The sequence below is a fragment of the Marmota monax genome, unplaced genomic scaffold (assembly GCF_021218885.2).
Source record: "Marmota monax isolate L192 unplaced genomic scaffold, Marmota_monax_Labrador192_F-V1.1 WCK01_AAM20220418_F8-fsc00008, whole genome shotgun sequence".
Taxonomy (NCBI): Eukaryota; Metazoa; Chordata; class Mammalia; order Rodentia; family Sciuridae; genus Marmota; species Marmota monax.
This window is the reverse complement of record NW_026694432.1, coordinates 3696261-3718310: the sequence shown is the minus strand read 5'-3', so window position 1 is coordinate 3718310 and position 22050 is coordinate 3696261. Positions and strand designations below refer to the sequence as shown.

At 43.7% G+C, this 22050-nt stretch overlaps 1 protein-coding gene across 2 annotated transcripts; it reads right to left on the bottom strand.

Annotated features, from left to right (window-relative positions):
* Nucleotides 1-2744: 2744 nt before the first annotated feature.
* LOC124109785 (cytochrome P450 4A11) lies at nt 2745-13805 on the bottom strand. Of its 2 annotated transcripts, none has more exons than XM_046468562.2 (12): nt 13575-13805; nt 12210-12351; nt 11509-11553; nt 10892-11019; nt 8932-9053; nt 8417-8571; nt 7903-8009; nt 7626-7816; nt 7391-7524; nt 6437-6501; nt 6215-6291; nt 2745-3733 (listed from the first exon to the last, which is right to left on the bottom strand). In XM_046468562.2, exons 1-12 carry the CDS (start codon nt 13761-13763, stop codon nt 3565-3567), a joined length of 1524 nt encoding a protein of 507 aa, XP_046324518.1. In that variant the 5' UTR covers nt 13764-13805; the 3' UTR covers nt 2745-3564. The 2 variants fall into 2 exon arrangements, with proteins under 2 accessions (XP_046324518.1, XP_046324521.1); XM_046468565.2 differs by lacking the exon at nt 2745-3733 and adding an exon at nt 5748-6051.
* Between the last annotated feature and the right edge of the window lie 8245 nt (nt 13806-22050).

The window sequence follows — 22050 nt, the reverse complement described above, 5'->3', positions numbered from 1 at the left end:
TTATTTAATAATGAAAAGTTCATTGTTACAAAGAGGTAAATTGAAGGCTTAGCGCTGACCTCATCACCTGCTTTGAAGACTTATGGTGCAGAAATTTCCAGATCACTTGCTCTCCCTCATAGTCACTAAGATACCCTGACCAGCCCTGCCTAAGTCTGGGATGATTGCTCCACCCACAGGTGGGAGGGAGCAGGGTGAGACAGAAATTGACCTGAATTTAGAATTGATTAACCTGAAAGATCCACCTTGGGAAACAGTGAGGTCTAACTCTTATAAACTGACAAAGGCAAAGGCCATGCACAGACTCACTTTCCCTACTCCTTATTGCACACAAATATGTTTTGAGTACCAACTATGAGCTAGGAAGTAGTTGGTGGGTCAAGCTATGTAAAGAACACACACGAACTCACACTTGAAGAAATTCCTAGCCTAATCCATCAAACATTCAGTTTGATGAAAAAATTATTATTCCAAAGTCATAATGTGAGGTGCTCAGAGGAAAATGGTCAAAGAAAGTGGGTGGTGGGATTAGAATCCTTTCTTATTGGCAACCAAATCTGAGCCCAACTGTTCAACTCCAGTGTGTGAGTCCCAGCTGCTTCAGAAATATTCCTTGAGACTCTCCATATGCTCCGTACTGTTATATGATCCAGGTGACCATGCTCTGAGTGGAGCACTGGAGTGGGACTCAGTAGAGTATCCTAGTCTGTGAGCGGGGCAGGAAAGACTGTAGAAGGCTGGTTCTGAGATGGAGGATCTGGCAACTTATCCTCTCTGAGTTCAGTGTCTTCCTTGTAAGAAGGCTATTAATCCTTTTCCCAATTACTCTTGAGTGCAACTCATTCTTTCAGTCTTTCAATAATTTCAAGAAAATTTCTCAGCCTCACTGTCTTGTGAGTAAATGTAGAAAATGACATCAGTATAGGAAAATGGGATAAAGCTATAATGTCCACCAGGTGAGAAGGAAGGAATAGGAGAATACCTGAGGGTGGGTGACCTCTGGAAGACCAGTCTCCAACACACCATGGAGAATTAGGGAAGGTTCACATCTTGAAGACCCTTACTCTCACTTCTCATAATTCTCCAAGATCAAACCAAACATGCAGGATTCAGAGAGTAAAGCACAAGATACTTCAGGAAGAATCCGGGGGAAGCTGGCTCTCCCAGCAGCTGCAAGGTTCCTTCTGGCCTGACCCCTTCACTCATCCACATGTTTTTTTTCCACCACCTCCTTCATTGCCTGACATCATGACGGGTGATTCATTAATCAAGAAGGGGCAGAGTTCTTCTCTTTGTCCTCTGATCCTGTGTCCTCTCAACACCCAAGGGCAGAGGAGCATGTAACTATTCACATCACATTTCTCTCAACTTTTTCCTCATTCCTTTCCATTCTTCTGTCTTCTTTAGAGTAGGGAGCACTCGGTGTTTAGGGTAATGATCAAATCTGTACTTGAGCATGGCCAGCATGAGCCCTCCTGTCCCACCTGATGCCAGAAGACTGCCATTCAGCCTGTTCAGGACACTCCCATCTCTCTCCTTCCTTCATCCTTGGAGCAGGCATTTCATGTCCAGCCTGCCTTCTCTGGTTCCTCTTAGTGCAGGGCTGAATTTGTCCAGGGCAACCAGGAACCTGAGAGGAGGACCCTGGCTGCTGGCCACCCCACCCCACCCCACCCGGGGAGAAGCCTATTTAGAGAACAGAAGGTGGTGTCACACTACAAACAGACCTCAGTCTATGGTTTCCAGTCTATAGGCTAGGATTGGTTTGGGGATGGCCATTCAGGGTGCAGGGCACCACCATGTGGCATTGCTGCTCAGTTCAGGGTCTATCTTGGTGATATTTAGAAGACCTGAGGAGTAGTAACACTTGGATAAAATGTAGGCCTGTTTTCTTACCCCAACAGATGTGAGCTTCTGTATACTACAAGGGAGTTCTAAGATCAGCTGCACAGAACCCATGGGCAGTTAAGGGACATCAGGGGGTCCCAGGAACAAGGCCACCTGGAGTACGTGGGCATGCATCTGGCCAGGCAGATGTCATCTTCTCCTTCCTCAGTGTTGTAGGGACAAATGAGGCAGGGCACCAAAGATAACAGGAAACAGTTTTATTTGGCTGCAGCCAGGTTTCAGAGAGCACAGCTTTTGCTGTAATCAATCAATCCCCTGAACCCCGAGTTCAGGGAGTTTCAGAGTTTTATACCCAGCATGTAAGGGGAGGGGCTCAGAAGTTCACAGTCTGCAGAAGTTCACGTAAAAGCAGCTTTTTCTTTCACTGTTCTGGGCAAGTTAACCCTTCAACACCTGAGAAGGGGAGAGCTTCTCCCCTTTCTTTCCTCCCCCTTCCAGCTGTTACCATGGAGCCCAATTGGTAACTTCTCTTAAAAATATAGACATCTCTGTGAAGCCCAGATCAAGGCCAGAGGTCTTGTTTGCACAGTTCTACAAAGTACTATACTGGATTTGTTTGTGAAAAACTACTAAGGGGGTGTCCAGCACCTGGAGTGCTGGTATCTTCCCAGCCAGAGGCCAAGTAAAACAGGGCGACACGAAAATAGGAAGTTTATCTACATTGGACTCTTTTGCAGAGATTTGTTTGCTGACACTCCTAATATCAGCCATGGTGAAGAGGGCTTTTCTGTGGAGAAAGGGGGTGCCACTTCATCAGAAGGTACCTGTTTCTTCTTTTTTCCCATTCATCCATCTCTTTTCTCTCCATTTCCTTTCAAGGGAAGGCAGACACTTCATAAAAATTTGTGAACTTTATTGCAGGAGGGAGAGAAGAAAAGGTTTATATAATAGATTTTCAGGAGAGATATACATGGACAGACTGGGTGACAATCAGGAAGGAAGTGTGCTAAGATGAATAATGGCTCATTTATGTACACATCCTCAACTCCCTGGGAGAACTATGATCATGTCTTAATAACACAGTGGGCACATTGTTATCAAAAAGGTCCTTATGATAAAGATTTGATGTGAAGACAGAAGTAGAGAGATTTAAAGGTGTTGCAGGATTTGAATTTTGACCATGGGTCCTGAAGCCCAGCAATGCAGCTCCAAGTAATGGAAATGACAAAAGGAAGAGGCACACCAATGGCCCTGGATGTGCTGTGGTACTCCAATGACCTTGGGTACACCACAATGGATCCGTGTTAGAACTCTGATCTTCAGAACCGAAAGGAACTACATTTCTGTCATACAAAGCCAACTGAGGTTGTTGTCATTTTTTATAGAACAGTAGTAAACTCAGATGGACAGACAAGCAGCACAAGGGAAAATGATTGGTAAAGGACAGACAGGGTGGTGGGCAGGCAGGTGACCAGGGGATAGAGATACAGGCAGGTGAGAGACAGATAGAAAAAGAAGCAGGTAGGGAGCCTGGGGTTAGGTGAGAGACAGAGGGCCAACAGATAGGACAGGAGGCAGGAGAGCGGGCATGTGGGAGAAGGGCAGATTAAAAGATTGAAAGCAGTTTGGGGGCAATGGAAGGCGTACAAGAACAGGTGACAGAAACACAAAATGTCAAGCAGCTGGCCTGCAGACATGTCCTCTCTTCCACCAGAATTATTGGAGCTTCCTGAGATGCAGGTGGATTCCATTCTTGGACTTCATCACAGGGAGTAACATGGGTACAGGGACCCTGGTGGGATCTGGTAGTAGCTCAAAACGAAGTAGAGTAAGGGCCACGGCCACTTTCAGCTCATTCATGGCAAATTGTTTCCCAATGCAGTTCCTGAACCAGGCAGAGACAAAGAAAGTGGTCTCAGGCCCCACTCTGAGCTAGGGAGGCCTTGAACCCTGTGCTCCTGATAAGAGCAAAGATTCAGAAACCTCCTTTAATTAGAGGTGGCAAACACCTCTGCTTCTAGCCTGGATTCACACTCTCCTGCCCTTTGACAAGGCCCTACTCATCTATGGAAAGCTCTGATCCCACTTCTACATTCATAGACATGAAATCTCTGCTAAGGTAAGGTAAGGCTAGCACACTGAACAATCAACTCTAATAACACTTTCCATTTTAAGAATAAGTCATTGGCTAGTTGAGTCTCTCTACTGATGGTTTCGGATTCATCAGTGTGGTTATCACTGGTCTGGACTGCATGGGAATGTGTGGACCACACTCCCCGCGATCATATCTCTGGCGTCAAAGGATTCTGATGGCAGAATCAGATGTCAGAATCATCTTATTAGGACATTGTGCTGGGGATCTGTTTGCTCTGATTCCATCTGCCTCCCACCCAGTGGTCAGGCTCCAGCCTGCATCCACCAGCATCTCTAGACTTGTACTCCAGAAATATCCCTCTTGCCATCTTCAGTCTCTTCTTCCTGGCTTCACTGGTCTCCCTGACTCCCCTCCCTCCTTACTCCCATGCCCTCCACCAGTAAGGGCAGTATCCAAGGCCTCACCTCCCTGCACACCCTCTGTGGGCTACTGCCTCACCCACCTCTCACCTGTCCAGCCCCACTTCCTGCTTCCGCTCATATTCTTGAGGTTGCTGAGGATGTCCTCCTTCTACTCTGCCTGAACATCCTCAAGGCTCAGGACAATGGCCAGATGACCCTTAACCCTCTGCTGGCTGTCCCTCTCTCTCCCAAGCTACCATCAGTGTTTTATTCAAGTAATCACCACAACCAATGGCCTCCAACAGTGCCAGGGACAAAGAAACTTGCATCATGTTCAATGAGTGATGAGAAAGTGAAAAAATTATGGAAAGAGTGATATTTGTCTCAATTGCAGTTGTCTGATTCTGAACAACACCTTTCTGTTCTCACTGAACAGAGAGCAGACACTTGCCTCAGAGCACAGGACTTGGCACAGAGACACACAATTTTTTAATACTTTCATATAACTTAGATTAATTGAACTGTAAAAATGAAATGCATTTGGACACACAGAGAATTCCTACCTAGTAACTGAGCTACCTTATAGTCTCCTGTCCTCCAATGTAAGTGCCATAATTTGTAGCCAGTATCTAATAGGAAGTTATCAATTCCAGAATAAATTTTATCTAAGATATATGATTTCTCCATGGACAACTTTATTTTATGCCTGTTCTATGAAATTTGATTCAGCATTGTAAAATTCACAGATATTTGACTCAGAAACACCATCCTACTAATCAATTTAGTAGGTTTATGGTAATGTGTATTTCACAGGCTGATTCCTGTAGCCTTGCCGGGCTTTCATAACAGCCCCTTTGGCATGGCCTGTCCAGCTCAACTGCAACTTCAGGTGTGTTTTTGAGTGTACGACAGTATGTGCTCTGTGTTGCCTGAATAGTGAGTTTTCTCTGAGGCGTTTAGCTTTCTCATCCTATACCATGGATTTTGTGTAGAGATCCCTCTCCAAATGTAGAATTTTGCTGACTGGGAACATGAACACCCATGGTGAATATTAATATGAGACCAAAAATTGGAGGGCAGAAGCCAAAACTTCTTGAAATCACACTCATTGGTGTCCACCCCTGTACAACAGACTGCAAACTCTATACGGACAGCTTTACAGTAAGAACAACAACAATATGTAAATCAATGGCAATATGTAAATCAATGGATGTGTAACTGATGTGATTCTGCAATCTGTATATGGGGTAAAAATGGGAGCTCATAACCCACTTGAATCAAATTGTGAAATATGATATATCAAGAACTATGTAATGTTTTGAACAGCCAACAATAAAAAATTTTTTAAAAAAAATGAGAACAAATCAAAAAAAAAAGAACAACAAGGTGTAATTCTAAATATATGGGAATATTTCAATGATTCATCAAGTGCCCACTGAGGAATTAAGCAGAAAAGGGATGAGTTCATAGAAAATGTGGAAGAAAGAGAAATCTACCTCTTAAGATACTTGAGAATTGAGGAAACCAAGCACCTGAAATGTAAATTGTATATGCAAATCTAATTCTGAAAATTCATAATCCAAACGAATAAAACACCAAGACACAATGAAACTTGTGGTCCAAACCTCTATTATTTTGGTGTTTAACTCACCAGATGGTTGGCCTTTGGGTAGGGCAGTGGGTCAAACTCTCCACAGTGTGTCCTGTCTTTGGGGCACAGGCACAAACACACAACAACTTATACCCACAAAAGCCAACAAACAAGGGCCTACGTGAAGAAGCCTAAAAAACACTAGGGAATCAAAATATTGGGTCTTGAACAGAGACTCTCCGTTCTCCCCACCCCACTGGCACTCAGGGGACATCTCACCTTGATCCTCCTGAGAAGGGCAGGAAGGAGTGGCTGTGTCGAGAAGATCCAGGTGCAAATCGAGAAGGATCAAACACCTGCAGAGAGAGCAGCAGGGCCAGGACAAGTTGGGATCAAGTCCCTGCTTTCCAATCATGGTGGGACATGATCCACAGATGTGGGAGCAAGAAGAGGGTTTGGTCATGACAAATCATCCCCTTCCCTCCCCACAAGGCCTCCTACCTCTGGGTTTGGCCACACCTTCGGATTGTGATGAAGGCCATAAATGGAGAGTGTGACCATGAAACCTGTGGGACAGTTAGGAGACAGATGACTAATTACCCTACTGGGCTATAGGTCTGGTCTCTCAAACAGCAGAAAACATGCACACATAAGTTGCATGGGTCCCGAAATCGTCACTTTGAGTAGAATGATTTTACAGTAAGGAAAGAAAACTGTGAGCCTAGGAATAAGAACAAGAAAATATTGGAGACTCACTGCTTACACCAAATGAAGTGACAACACACAGCCATCCAATACCTTCCATGAAACTGTGGAGAGTAGACATGCTCTCAACCAACCCTCATGAGTGCCCTTCAGAATACACTGGTCTACACCCATTTTCATATGAGATACTGGAGTCTCAGTGAGGTTATCTTTCTCATATTCACATAGCTGGCATGTGCCAGAGCAATGGTCAGACACAATGGTGGGTGAGCCAATGGGTGGCTTCCTAACAGGGCAGGAATATCAGCTTCTCCCTTCTATGATCCTGACCAATCCTTACATTCCAAGGACCACATTGACTTGTAACATGGGCTTTCATGATCTCTTTCATTTGCCTTGAGGCATTAATATATATATATATATATATATATATATATATATATATATATATATCTTCTCAACTCTGTATGATTCTTTCTCTACCCTGCTCTTCTCAAGTACTGATAATCACAAGGATAATATCTGGAGGCTGATATTAATCTAGAGGTTGACATTTTTTTATAGAATTTTTTTCTGATTTCAAGCTCCAAATCCCGCATTTCGTAAGACTCATCAAAATTTCAGAGTAACTATGCTTTCTATAGAGGAGGAAAGGGAGACTGAGAAAAGTTAATAAAAACTAAAAATCAGGTGGATCTCTCATCCATTGTTTCCTTAGAGAGTGAATAGGTAAGTATAGAAAGGTCATACCTTTGGGTAGGGAGCGTCCATCAGGGAAAGTGATAGGTTTACTGAGATCTCTGCTCACATTTGGTACTGGTGGGTAGATCCTCAGGGCCTCCTTGATGCACATGGTGGTGTAGGGCATCTGGTCCATGTGGTCCCTGAGGTGAAGGCCATCCTGAGGGGAAGGCAGGGCCCAGGAAGACCAGCACCTTGTCCCTACCAGAGGCAGGGCTCTCCCACCTCTTGAGCTCTCACTCACCAGGTGATGGAGGCTCCGTCCCCCAGGAGGCTCTGGACCTCCTCCCTGCACTTCTTCTGATGCTCAGGGTGTGCAGCCAGAGCATAGAAGATCCAGGAGATACCACTGGCTGTGGTGTCATGGCCCTCAAACATGAAGGTGTCCACCTCGGCACGCAGGTCCTCATCAGACAGGCTGCTCCCATTCTCCATCTGGGGAGGCCATGGATGAGAGAGCAGGGTTTGTCCCTCCCTCTCCTAGGCAAAGCCTCTGGTTTTTCCACCCACCACATACTCACTTTGGCACACAGAAGGATGTCCAAGAAATCCAAGTGCCTCTTCTGCCTGATCTTCTCCAGCTCTCCCTCATTCTGCAGCTGAGCCTTCCTTTGCCCGATCACTTGATCTGTCCCAGGATAGGAGTTACCAGGTAGAAAACACAGCTACAGCAACCCCTAATAAGCCATTTTACCCCATGACAATCTGGGTGTCCTGTGGAGCTCAGGATGCACAGGTGAGTGGGTGTGTGGGAGTCTAGCACCATCTGATGCAGGCCGACCTTCCATGGGAGTCCCTGTTGAATGCTGGTGGGATAGGTCTCATTCAACACACTTAAGTGATGATACTGGTATTGTGCTGTACCTGACACACTAACATCTCAGCTCCTAACACTTGCAGTAGGATAGTGCCAACATAAGGGTGTCCTAGTTTCTTTCCATGGTTAGCAGGTGCACTGCCTCTGTCTCAGGGGCCATGGCCCTACCTCTTAGACTGAACCTGGTAAAGGAAAGTAGACAGGATTAGAGACAGAACCTGTGTGCTCATGGGCAAGCTGGCAGGCATGGTGGAACAAGCGGCCATCAGAGGTCTGTCTGTAGATGGTGTCGTTCTGGTGAAAGACATTCCTCATACGAGAAAAAAACAGGTAGTTCAGATCCCCAACAGCCTGAATGTAGGACTTGGAATTCCTGATGGAGAGATTGCAGAACAGATTGGATTGTGGAGCCACGTGACTGGAAGCAGTGTGGGTTCTATTGGGAGATTCCTTTAATGCTGTGGACAGACAACACTGAGGTACCCCTTGTATCTGTGTTACATCTCTTATGAGCTTTGGGACTTTAGAAGATGGCATGATAACCAGACTTCTACCCCATGCAGGAACCAAGGACCTATGGCTGGGGCGTGTTTGGGTCTGGTCAGGGATCAGGGCTTGGCCTAGGAGCAGGATAAGAATCTCCCATTTTATTTATGAGCATTCAAGAGGCATCACTGACTCTGGGGTAAATTTATACCAGTTAGTTAGAACAAGAGGTCAGTTTGGCACTGACCTCTCCAGCTGGATACTGCCCTGATGGCTGAAGGCACACTTCATGATGGTGTCCAGGGTCATCAGGGAGACATGCTGAAAAATCTCTAGGGAGTCCTGTCCAATAAGCTGCTCCCATTTGTCCTGGGGAGGAAGAAGGTCATTACCCTATTCAGTTCCTCAGAAGGCCTGTGCTAACTAGGTTACTCTCTTTCCCTGCATCTCCAAGTATTCTTTCCTGAATCTCAGGGTCACATGAATTTTCGCAAATGAAGAGTTCAAGCAAATATTTGTATTCTGCTGCCTCTTTCTCAGAAATTTGTATTACAAAATGAAACAAACATTTACATAATAGATTATTAAATTTAGAATTTTAGGCAATCACTTCTGACCATTCGATTGATGAAAGCCCCTGAGACACTCTTTAGGTTTCAAATTCATGACCTAAACTTAAAAACTAACAGAATACCAAATATGAGGACAAGATAATGTTAAGCAAATTGAACCTCTGGGACTCACGAGCCACATATTGGAAATAATTCTTTTCATTATCCTTCAAGAAAAGTTGCTGAAATCAGAGAAATGCAAATTAAAACCATGCTAAGATACCATCTCACTCCAGTAAGAATGGCAGCCATTATGAAGTCAAACAACAACAAGTGCTGGCGAGGATGTGGGGAAAAGGGTACACTTATACATTGCTGGTGGGACTGCAAATTGGTGCAGCCAATGTGAAAAGCAGTATGGAGATTCCTTGGAAAGCTGGGAATGGAACCACCATTCGACCCTGCTATTCCCCTTCTCGGACTATTCCCCAAAGACCTAAAAAGAGCGTACTATAGGGATACAGCTACATCAATGTTCATAGCAGCACAATTCACAATAGCTAGACTGTGGAACCAACCTAGATGCCCTTCAATAGATGAATGGATTAAAAAAATGTGGCATTTATACACAATGGAATATTACTCAGCATTAAAAAATAACAAATCATGGCATTTGCAGGGAAATGGATGGCACTAGAGCAGATTATGCTAAGTGAAGCTAGCCAATCCCTAAAAAACAAATGCCAAATGTCTTCTTTGATATAAGGAGGGCAACTCAAAACAGAACAGGGAGGAAGAGCATGAGAAGAAGATTACCTTTAAAAAGGGATGAAGGTGGTTGGGAAAGGGAAAGAGAAGGGGAATTGCATGGAAATGGAAGGAGACCCTCATTGTTATACAAAATTACATATAAGAGGATGTGAGGGGAAAGGGAAAAAACAACAGAGAGAAATGAATTACAGTAGATGGAGTAGAGAGAGAAGATGGGAGGGGAGGGGAGGGGAGGGGGTATAGGAAGGGGATAGGAAAGGCAACAAAATACAACAAACACTAGTATGGCAGTATGTATAAACGTGGATGTGTAACCAATGTGAATCTGCAATCTGTATACGTGGTAAAAATGGGAGTTCATAACCCTCTGGAATCAAATGTATGAAATATGATATGTCAAGAGCATTGTAATGTTTTCAACAACCAATAAAAAAAGAAAAGTTGCTGAGCACTGTCAGATCATTCATCTGAGTTCAGATGGATGTGATGGAGGGGCAGGTTCACTGTGAGATGTGGACCTGGTGTCCATATCAATACATGGGTCACTCAAGTCCACATGGAAGCCCTCAACTCCACCCTGAGAGAATCCTACCCCAGGATCGGCAGTGCTAAGCTGGATCAACTCCTCCTGCAGTTCACTGTGCTGAAAACTTGGAAGTATGAAGAGGAGTCTATATCCACCATGATGCTGTCTGCCTTGGACCATAAGGAAGTGACTATATCCTGCTTTCGGGTCCACTCTGCTCCTTCAACTTTTGAAGAACTGACTCTCACAGTAATGGCCTGAGATTGTTGTTCCATGTGACTGTTTTTGATGGCTGTTAGGCTGTGGAATCTGAGTGTGGGCCTTGAGTGAGTGAATGGGAATGAAAGAGAGAGACTCACCAGCATCACTCTGACAGAGTCAGCTGTGATTCCCACGTAGGGCTTCAGGATGTCATAGTGGAAGGCTGGGGTCAACATCCGGCGGTGCTGGAACCATGTCTCCCCATTCAACAGGAGCAAACCGTACCCTGGGTCATATATGGTTGTGTGCATCAGTCAGTGGGCAATGAGAGATGGAGAGTGGGGACAATTTAAGATAGACAAATAGTGGAACTCTTGGGGGAGAGAACCCAGAGGGCAGAATTTCTTTGGACAAAGACAGTAATGACTGGAACTTTTTGGGAATATGAATTTCCCAGTTGGGCTGGTGTATCTGATGTGATTATGACAGCTGCAAAGAAGAAGCAGAAAGGATTTGTGGGCAGGAAAAAGAGGTACCCAAGTCCATGTCAGGCTGAGACTGTTTGGAGGTATCTAGAAGGAGACATGGAAGGAGTGAGCCTCAGGAGGACTCACAAGAGCTTGCAGAAGGGATGGGGTTCTGGATAGATTAAAAGAAATGAAGCTTCATTTAGGGACAATCACAGTAGTGGCTCATCAACTCTTGTCCTCTGTGAATCAGAGAGAGAGATTTTGCCAACCTTAATTTCAGAGTGCCCACTCTTAGATGTACATACCAATCCAGGGAGCCACAAGTCTGTATATACTCTGAGCTTTTGGATCTGAAAATTAAGTAATGGGATTAGTTACAAACAGCAAACAAATAATACAGACCAAGGGCAATTGTGATTGAGGCCGTGGGCTGTCATAAGTGACTGATGACTATCAATTGGCATTTTGTCCCATGTCACCTCCCACTGCCTCCCATCCCATTCTGTCTCTGTTGAGACAGTAAAATGGCTCAGGAAGACAGGCTCCTTGGACCAGCACGACTACAATAAGAAGCTGTTCTCAATGCCACAGAATATGATTGAGCCTTGGGGTGTTTTAACAATGAGTGATGGCTTAGAGAGCTTATTATCTAAACGGGGGAAATTGGAGGTTTCAAACCAAGGTCACTTGGATATGAAGTTTGATTCTCAGATACAGTCAATATACCTAACAAATCACCTCAATAGATACAACTCATATACCTCACTGATTATCTCAATTCGTTTTTAAAAAAGACAGGAAAAAGACAAAAAAATAGTGCCACAAGCTATTTTAATGTCCACTATGAAGTAAGTACTATTGCCCATGTAGTAGGTGTATCCAGGGAAAGCAGTAGGTAGATTATTCACATCGACTTATGAATTCCCAATTTGCCTGGACTTTCAGAGACCCAGATATGATTTCAAAAGAGAAAAACTGAACCTGCTGAGAGGGGGTTCACTCTCACCTGATCTCCCCAGAATCGCCTTCATGTATTCAGGATCATAGAGGAGGACGCGCACTTTGCTGCCCCACAGCCATTGTGGGAAGGCACACGGGAACTCGTTAACCCACTTCAGAATGTATTGTAGCTCCTGGTCCTTTGGGATCTGATATTAGGGGAAAGACAATGTTTTAAAAATCATCTTTTATTTCTGGCTTAGGGACTGTAGTGAAGGGCAGCATAACCATCAGGACGTATTTCTGGATCTTTCAGCAGAACTCAGGATTTTGGAGCTGTTTCTGCTGACCTACGTGTGCTGCCCTAAGCTGGATCCTGTGGCCCTGGAGAGTAGAGCTGTGTGCCTCAGCAGAGCTGTGGGGGTCAGAGCCTCAGCTGTCTGTGTGGACATCCTCCACCTCCTCTTGAGTGTGTTCAGAGCACAATCCCTAGCAGAGCTTCTCTCCCTGCTGCCCTTTTTCATGCTCTGTGTGCTCCCTCAGGGCTGGAAGTGCAGGAAGTTGACCCCCTCCCTCCACTGCCCTCAGGCTCTTCCTTTCTCTCCTTCCTCTGACTCTACACAAGGTGCAAGGCTTTGCTCTGGGCACTGGGGTACAAGACCGTGTTGGTGTGCCCAATCCAAAGACCTCACATGCAAGGTGCTTTGAAGGAGAGATAAACAAATCTTGTTTGGAGGTTAACACTAAAACCAGTCACCCTCACCAGCAAAAAAAAAAAAAAAAAATGTGCTGCCATTCCTGTCTCCTATACCCATGACATATATTTGCCCCTCAAAACACACATTCTAGAAACATCCTCAGTTGGGGGCAAACCTATCCATTTGGTCCCTCCACCTGAGCAGAGGTAGCTGATTCCCTGTGTCCTGACACATCCTGATATTCTTGCCCTTTGTTATCCCACAATGATCTCCTCAGGATAGTGACACCATCACACTGATATCCGTGTTTCAGAGCAAACACAGGACCAGACAAAGAGTATCCTAGTCTATGAGTGGGGCAGGAAAGATTGTAGAAGGCTGGTTCTGAGATGGAGGATCTTTGAGGAGTCTAGGTGTTCTTGGCCTTGAGAAGAAAAGACTCAGGAAGAACAAACAACAGTCCTCTAAGGTGCCAGGCTGCAAGGACAGATGTCAGATCTGCATGGTGATAGAGTGACAGAGGTGAGTAACAGCAAGACAGGCTTCTTTTAAAGGAGTGAGCTCCTGGTGCTGGAAAGGGCCAAGCCTGAGAGGTAATCTGAGTGTTCCTCAGATGCCTAGAGCATGCAATAGGCTTTGTCCTGCCTGCAACTGGCTTTGTCCTGTGCACTTCCTGGCCAGTCTTTGGGCTGCAGTCTCCCTTCCCTCCTACTCCCCTTCCCATTTCTTCCTACCTTGTGGCCAAAGAACCAGTGGGATGGTGGAGATGGAAACTGCTGAAGGGCTTTGAGCAGCCATTGCCTGCGCAGGAGGAACTGGGCTGCCTTGAACAGCAGCAGAAGCAAGCTGAGCAGCGAGGCCACTTGGAGGAGCCCAGAGATGCTGCCCGGGAATCTGGTGAGGCTCAGTGAAGACATGCTCATGGTGCAGAAGTTTCTGTATTACTCACTGTCCCTTTGTCACTGATTAAGTCTGGAAGGAACGTCCCACCCACTTGTGGTAGAGTGAACTGTGTGGGCAGGGCTTGGTCTCAGTGTACAGAATTGATTAACCTGAAAGTTTCACCTTGGGAAACAGTGAGGTCAAAACCTTATCAGTGGACAGAGGCAATAGCCATGCACACACCAATTTCCCCTTCTCCATACTGATGACATATTCTTGTTGGGCACCAACTATGTGCTAGGCTGCATGCTAGTTGCATTCCAGAGCTGCTTAAAGAACAGACCTGAATGCAGACTTTGAGAATTTCAGAGGTAACTAATCTAACATTTAGTAGGTGTGGCTGTGTTGTGCTGTTGTCATTATTTAATAATGAAAAGTTTATTATTACAGAGAGGTAAATGGAAGGCTTAGCACTGACCCCCATCACCTGCTTTGAATGCTCAGAGGAAAAGAGCCTTCAAAACAAATGATGGGGTTCAGTGCTAACACACTCATGGTGCAGAAGCTTCTATATCACTCACTGTCCCTCACAGTCACTAAGATACCCTGACCAGCCCTGCCTAAGTCTGGGATGATTGCTCTACCCACAGGTGGGAGGGAGCAGGGTGAGACAGAAATTGACCTGACTCTAGAATTGATTAACCTGAAAGATCCACCTTGGGAAACAGTGAGGTCAAAGTCTTATCAGTTGATAGAGGCAAAGGCCATGCACAGACTCACTTTCCCTACTCCTTATTGCACACAAATATGTTTTGAGTACCAACTATGGGCTAGGAAGTAGTTAGTGGGTCAAGCTATGTAAAGAAGACACAATAACTCACACTTGAAGAAATTCCTAGCCTAATCCATCAAACATTCAGTTTGATGAAAAAATTATTATTCCAAAGACGTCACATGAGGTGTTCAGAGGAAAATGATCAAAGAAAGTGGGTGGTGGGATTAGAATCCTTTCTTATTGGCAACCAAATCTGAGCCCAACTGTTCAACTCCAGTGTGTGAGTCCCAGCTGCTTCAGAAATATTCCCTGAGTCTCTCCTTATCCACCGTATAGAGAGTGACCACGCTCTGAGTGGAGCACTGCAGTGGGACTCCGGAGACTGAGGCCTGGCAACTTATCCTCTCTGAGTTCAGTGTCTTCCTTGTAAGAAGGCTATTAATCCTTTTTCCCAATTACTCTTGAGTGCAACTCATTCTTTCAGTCTTTCAACAATTTCAAGAAAATTTCTCAGCCTCGATGTCTTGTGAGTAAATGAAGAAAATGACATCAGTATAGGAAAATGGGATAAAGCTATAGTGGAGCAATGAAATGTCCACCAGGTGAGGAAAACACTAAGAAGAACAGGGTGTCGGGGAAGGAATAGGAGACCACCTGAGGGTGGGTGGCCTCTGGAAGATCAGTCTCCAACACACCATGGGGAATTAGGGAAGGTTCACATCTTGAAGACCCTTACTCTCACTTCTCATAATTCTCCAAGATCAAACCAAACATGCAGGATTCAGAGAGTAAAGCACAAGATACTTCAGGAAGAATCCGGGGGAAGCTGGCTCTCCCAGCAGCTGCAAGGTTCCTTCTGGCCTGACCCCTTCACTCATCCACATGTTTTTTTCCACCACCTCCTTCATTGCCTGACATCATGACGGGTGATTCATTAATCAAGAAGAGGCAGAGTTCTTCTCTTTGTCCTCTGATCCTGTGTCCTCTCAGCACCCAAGGGCAGAGGAGCATGTAACTATTCACACCACATTTCTCTCAACTTTTTCCTCATTTTCCTCATTCCTTTCCATTCTTAGGTCTTAGAGTAGTGAGCACTTGGTGTTCAGGGTAATGATCAAATCTTTACCTGCTTTCTTTCCCAACAAGCCTAAAAACAGTTTTTAAAAACAAAACATCTCATAGTACAGATGGGAAACCTAAGGAAGAAAGGGCTTAGCTTCTTGCCCAGGTTCAACCAGCTGGTCCAAAGCACAGCCAGGATTCTATCCCAGGCCATTGAGACCCAAAGACATTGCTGTTGACCCTTAAAGTGAATTTAATAATTAACTGGAGGGACAGTTCTAGGGCATGCCCCAACATTGCAGGGAGTATTTCTTGTCCACCATGTTCATTCAGTGTTTCCATGTAGCACAAACACATGGCAGATGATCTACTCCACATATTGGCACAAATGCAAGATTCTCTACACAAGGACCCTTTGTGAGAAGGTACAGGGCCAACCATGAGGCTAGATCCTTGTCACTGAAAATGATTCTGATGGAGAATTTAGCAGGATATGAACAATGATTACAAAATAAGTGACAAGAGCAGAATACAGAGCTACATGTGCGGTGTGATCTGAGGTGTCAGTCAAACTGTGTTTGGCATGTGAAGATTTCTCACCAGTAAATATTTTTGCAATCTTTTTTCTTTATGTGCACCCCAACCAAAGACTCCTAGAGGGTTGTAACTAGACATTGTGTTTCCTGATTTTCCCCATAGCATGAGGAAGAGACCCGCACATACTGATGATGCCCAGTTAATACTTTCTGATTTGATGAGTGAGAGAGGGAGTAACTTAGGACTGGTTAGCTCATCATCCTTCTTATTCTTTCAGTCTTTCAACAAATTTAATGTTTGGATGCCACATTTTAAAATATAAGTTGATATTTCTTAATGTTTCTGGGTGCTTCCTGGTTTCAGTTTAAAAGTGAAGGTAAGCAGAGGAAGAGGCCATGGATCCTGAGGTGGCAGCTTGGAACAGGTACTCTTGTGCATAGTTTACCCCAGGCCCTTCCTACTTTCAGAATTCTCATAAAGTTGAGTTTGATGGTGATGCCATTTTACATTTCTCACAATTATTCATATACGAAGGCTGAATATTCCAGCCAAACATTTTTGAAAACTAAATGTTTGCTACTTTTCTCAACTGATGAAAGGCACGAAAAGAACTCTCATGTTTTTGTTTTTGTTTCTGTTTTTATCAGCTGGGGACGTTCTGTACCTCCTCTTCTCCCTGGCATGACAGACAGAGCTAGTCTGAGAAAGTGAGGTTCCTTCACCTCAGCACCCTGCGCAGTGCTGGCACACAGAGAAGCTTCACAAATATCTGTACAGTGCTTAGACTTTGCAAAGCATACCTGTGCCTCAGTTTACCAGGTGTTGCTAATGTTATTTTACAGACAAGAGAACTAGTGCACACAGATGCTAATTGATTTTCTCAAAGTCACAAAAGAAGTGTCAGAGTCAAGGGCATCATATCAAATCTAACTCCTCATTTTCTACTACTTGAGTTTATTTATTTAGTTTAGCATCTGTCCTGCAGACCCCCCTTTGGTCGTTTCAACCTGTTCTCAGATGATTGTCTCCTCATGGGCAGCTCCTAAAAGACATCAAGAGCCTTCCCACCCCAGAGCCTTTGTGCTGGCTTCCCTGCCCCAGAGTGCTCTTCCATGACTCTTCACCCCCTCAGACCGTATCATCCTTCCAGGTTCACCTTAAACATCCTCTCCAACTAGAAGCCTTCCCATATTGCCCTGTTCAAGCAGGTCCTCTCTGGTGACAGCATCTTTATTTCCTTTTTGCACTTTCTGCTGTCTGTGAAAATTATACTTAACTGTCTACTTGCCTATTTTCCCTCTTTGGCCTAAAATTAAAGGGAAGGACCTCATCTTTCTTGTCCCTCTGAAATGGCTACACCTAAGCTCTGCACAGGTAGGTTTTCACACTATGAAGGTCATAGAATATCAAAGGGAGGAGTGAACATCATCCACTGGCTTTGCCTTATCTTCTGGGGAAAATAGGCGGAAGATCTCTTCAATGAAATCTGTGAAATTCGAAAGAAAGAAATTGAAGAAGACCTTGGAAGATTGGAAGACCTCCCATGTTCTTGGATAAGCAGAATTAATATTGTCAAAGGCAGATGATGAGACAAGCTTTGTGTATTAATGTTCTGCGATCTGTGTTTTACTCAGCGCTTTCTTGGCATAGTTGGAGCTCAGGATATACATGGGAGCAAGATAAAAAGTGAATTGGAACATATGTAAGTGAACTGGGTTGTATAAGTTGCCTGGTTCCTGATAGGCTGTGGGCCTGCTTCTATCACGGGATTAAACATGTTCTGAGAAACAATGTGCTAACAAGTAATTATAAAATATGGCCTGAGGGAACAAGGTTGCCATAGGGCCAATCCTCGTGGCCTTTCTACTTACAAGCCATATGGCCCTAAGCAAGTTATCTAACCTCTCTAAGAGCAGGGTTCCTTATCTGTCAAGGAGATTGCCAATTTACTAGTTTTTAAGTGCTTAATGTAGCACTTAAATTGATGTACACTGGGAATAAATGCTATTCAAATAAGTGTTATTTTCTTAATATATTCTTTATTTGTTTTGTTTTTCAGTCCTACTCCTCCCTGCCCCAATCCTCCTCCTCAACTCTACTAGTATCTGTTCTTTTTCTGGGGGGCAGAGGGTACCAGGGATTGAAGTCAGGAGCACCCAGCCACTCAGCCACATCCCCAGCCCTATTTTGGATTTCATTTAGCACCTCGATTTTGCTGAGGCTGGCTTTCAACTCGCAATCCTCCTGCCTCAGCCTCTCGAGCTGTTGTGATTACAGGCATGCCCCACCATGCCCGACAGTACCTCTTCTTAACATATTATTGTCTATTGATATAAATGTAATAATATGAGCACACATCTAATATAAAATTTAAATATAACAGAGTTTTAAGATTAAAGTCTCCAGCATGTATTTTCTCATTTTGTTATAAACTTTTAAAAAAACTAAATTTCTAAAAATGCCCATACCACCAAAAGCACTATATGGAATCAATGTAAACCCATGAAAATACCAATGACATTCTTCACAGAACTAGAAAAAGCCGTATAAAATTCATTTGGAAACATAAGAGACCCAGAATAGCCAAAGCAATCCTTAGCAAAAAAAAAAAAAAACAGTAAAGCAGGAGGCTTCAAAACCAGACTTCATATTATACTACAGAGATATATTAGAGATGGTATTGACACCAAAACAGGCATTGAGACCAATGGAATACAGTAGGAGACACAGAGGCAAACCCACACAAATCCAGTTATCTCATACTAGAAAAAGGTGCCAAAAACATACATTGGAGAAAACATACACTTTCTAACAAATGATGCTGGGAAAACTGGAAATTCATATGTAGTAGACTGAAATTTAACCCCCATCCCTCACCCTTCACAAAACTCAACTCAAAGTGGATCAAAGACCTAGGAATTAGACCAGAAACCCTGCACCTGCTAAAACAAAATGTAGGCCCACCATTCTGACATGTTGACACAGGAGCCAACTTCCTTAATGAGACTCCTCAAGTACAAGAAATAAAATAAAAATTAATAAGCGGAATGACATCAAATTTAAAAACTTGTGCCCCGAAAAGGAATCAAGACTGTGAAGAGAGATCCCACATAATGGAATATCTTTGCCACCTGCTCCTCAGATAGGGCATTAATATTGAGAATAAACAACTAAAAAACTTAACACCAAAATACCAAATAACCCAATTAATACATGGGTAAAAGAACTAGAGACATTTCTCAAATGAAGAAATACAAATTGTCAATATATACATGGAAAAAATGTTTTATATCTCTAGCAATCAGGGAAATTAAATCTAAATTACATTGAGATTTCATCTCATTCCATTCAGAATGGCAATTATCAAGACTAATAATAAATGTTGGCAAGAATGTGGGGGAAAAGGTGTACTTATACATTTTTGGTGGGACTGCTAATTAGTGCAACCACCCTAGAGAATGGTATGGAGTATATATCCAAAAGATTTAAAATCAGCATACTACAGTGATGTAGCCACATCAATGTTTATAGTAGCATGATTCACAAAAAGCTAAGCTATGGAACCAACCTAGGTGCCCTTGCCCTTCAACAGATGAATGGATAAAAAAAAAAAACTGTGAGATACACACACACACACACACAAATGAAGTATCACTTAGCCATTAAGAAGAATGATTTAATGACATTTGCCAGTAAATGGATGAGTCTGGAGCCTATCATGCTAAGTGAAATAAGCCAGTCCCCAAAAGCCAAAAGTCAAATGTTTTCACTGATATGTGGAAGCTAACCCACAGTTAGGGGGGTTGGAGAAGAATGGAAGTTCAAGTAGATTAGACAAAGACAATGAAGGGAAGGGCAGGAGAATAGGAAAAGGAAAGACAGTGGAATACATCTGAAATAATTTTCCTATGTCCATTTATGAATACAACATAGTGAATCCCACCATTGTGTACACCCACAAGAATGGGATCCTGTTAAAATAAGATATATTCCATACTTATATAAATATATCAAAATGAATTCTACTGTCTTGTATAACCATTTTTTAATAAAGGCACCATTCAGAGTTGTTAGGTTATACAGCAAATCTTTATTTTCAAATTTAGTAAGTTTATGGAGATGTATATAAATGACAACTTGCCAAGGGTGGAATGTGATGTTTATGATTCACCCTAGCAAGGCTGAATTGCTCACTTATTCAATTAAATGCTGAAGGTTGGTCAGTTGAAGGTAGGTCCGGGTCAACTATCTCTGCCATTGGAGCTCACCATTGGGATCTCTGAAGAGGGGTGAGTGTTGGACACCAAAGTATTCCAGGCATGATGGGTTCTTGTGCTCTCTTCCAGAATAATCAGGCACATGGACAGTATAACAGGACCAAGGCTCTTCACTGGGGGCTTCTGCAGAAGCAAGAGGGAGATGTAGTGTTGACCAAGAGTGTCAGGCTGGCTCAAAGGACAATGGTGTTCAGGTTAGATGGCATCTGAAAGGTAGGCAGGAACCCATTCCCTTGATTTTATCCCATGGAGGGGGTGGTTTAGTTGCACCCATGTTTGTCTTCATCAAGCCTCTTCAAGCAATGCCTGCCTCATTGCGTCTTAGTCTCCTCTTGGGGTGTGGTTTTTATCATGCTAATAAGGTGAAGATAACTTTAGGTTACTTTAGCGAGTATGCTACACAGGTGTTGCCCCCTCACCACCATCTGGGAAGGCACCAAATTCATTTTCAGAACAGGGCAGACTGTCATTCTGGGTTTGATTTTGCCGTCCTTGTTCCTTCTGCCTCAGGAGGCTGAGCTGACTTCCCAGCCTCCCATCTCCTGGAGATTGCTTCATTCCATAGCCCTGAAGACTGGGTCCACTTTTTGACTCCTAATTTTCTGGTATGTCTGTTCAACTCAGCAGACTGAAACCTAGCTTGCCTGTCTCAGAATCAGGTTAGTCAGTGAGGAGCGATGTGGGGTCGAGAAGTCTGCTCAGTGACGGCTAACTGGAGGATGGGAACATTTCAGCCAAGGCTTGAGACAGTGTGTGCAGAGAGGCAATTTTTAAGTCCCAAGAAGAGGTCTGGGGAGTTAGAATGATCCCTAAAAGTCATAAATTATCTTTAGTGTATTTTTTCACAAGAAAAAAACCACAATAACTGGCTGGACTCCCCAAAGGGAGGCCGTCCACGTGTGCCTAAACTTACTCATTATCCACACATGTGAGCAACCAAAATGAAAACAAAATAAGGGTGCTCACAGAAATTTAAAATCAGGCACGAAGATCAAAATAACTATGAAATTATGCAGAACTCTGTAAATCCCATTCTCTCCACCACCACCTCATCCATCCACCCCTGCCTTTCTTTCTTTCTTTCTTCTTTGCTTTTTTTTTTTTTTTTTAATATGTTTTGGGACCAGGATTGAACCTAAGGATGCTTAAACACTGAGCCACATCCCAATCCCTTTTAATTTTTTTTTTTTTTTTTTTTGAGGCAGGGTCTCACTAGGGCCTCATTAAGTTGCCGAGGCTGGCTTTGAACTTGTGATTCTCCTCCCAAGACACTGGGATTAACGGCATGTACCACCACATCTGGCTCCTTTGCAATCTTTAATCTACTTTTTCTAGTTTTATTTTTGGCTTTATAAAATTTCCCGTTCTATAGCTGTGAGTGGAAGCTTATAATATCTGTCCTTTTGTGGCTGGCTCATTTCGCTGAGCAGACTCTTATCAAGGCCATTCGTGCTACACCATACATCAGATTTCATTCCTTTTTATAACTCAATAATATCTTATTGTATGTATAGGCTGTATGTTTGGTATCCATTCATTTTTTGATAGACACTCAGGTGTACTCCACCTTATGACTCTTATGAACAATGCTGCTATGAACACTGACTTACCCATATCTATTTTAGTGCCCATTTTCAATTATTTAGGATAAATACCTGGTAGTGGAATTGCTGAAAC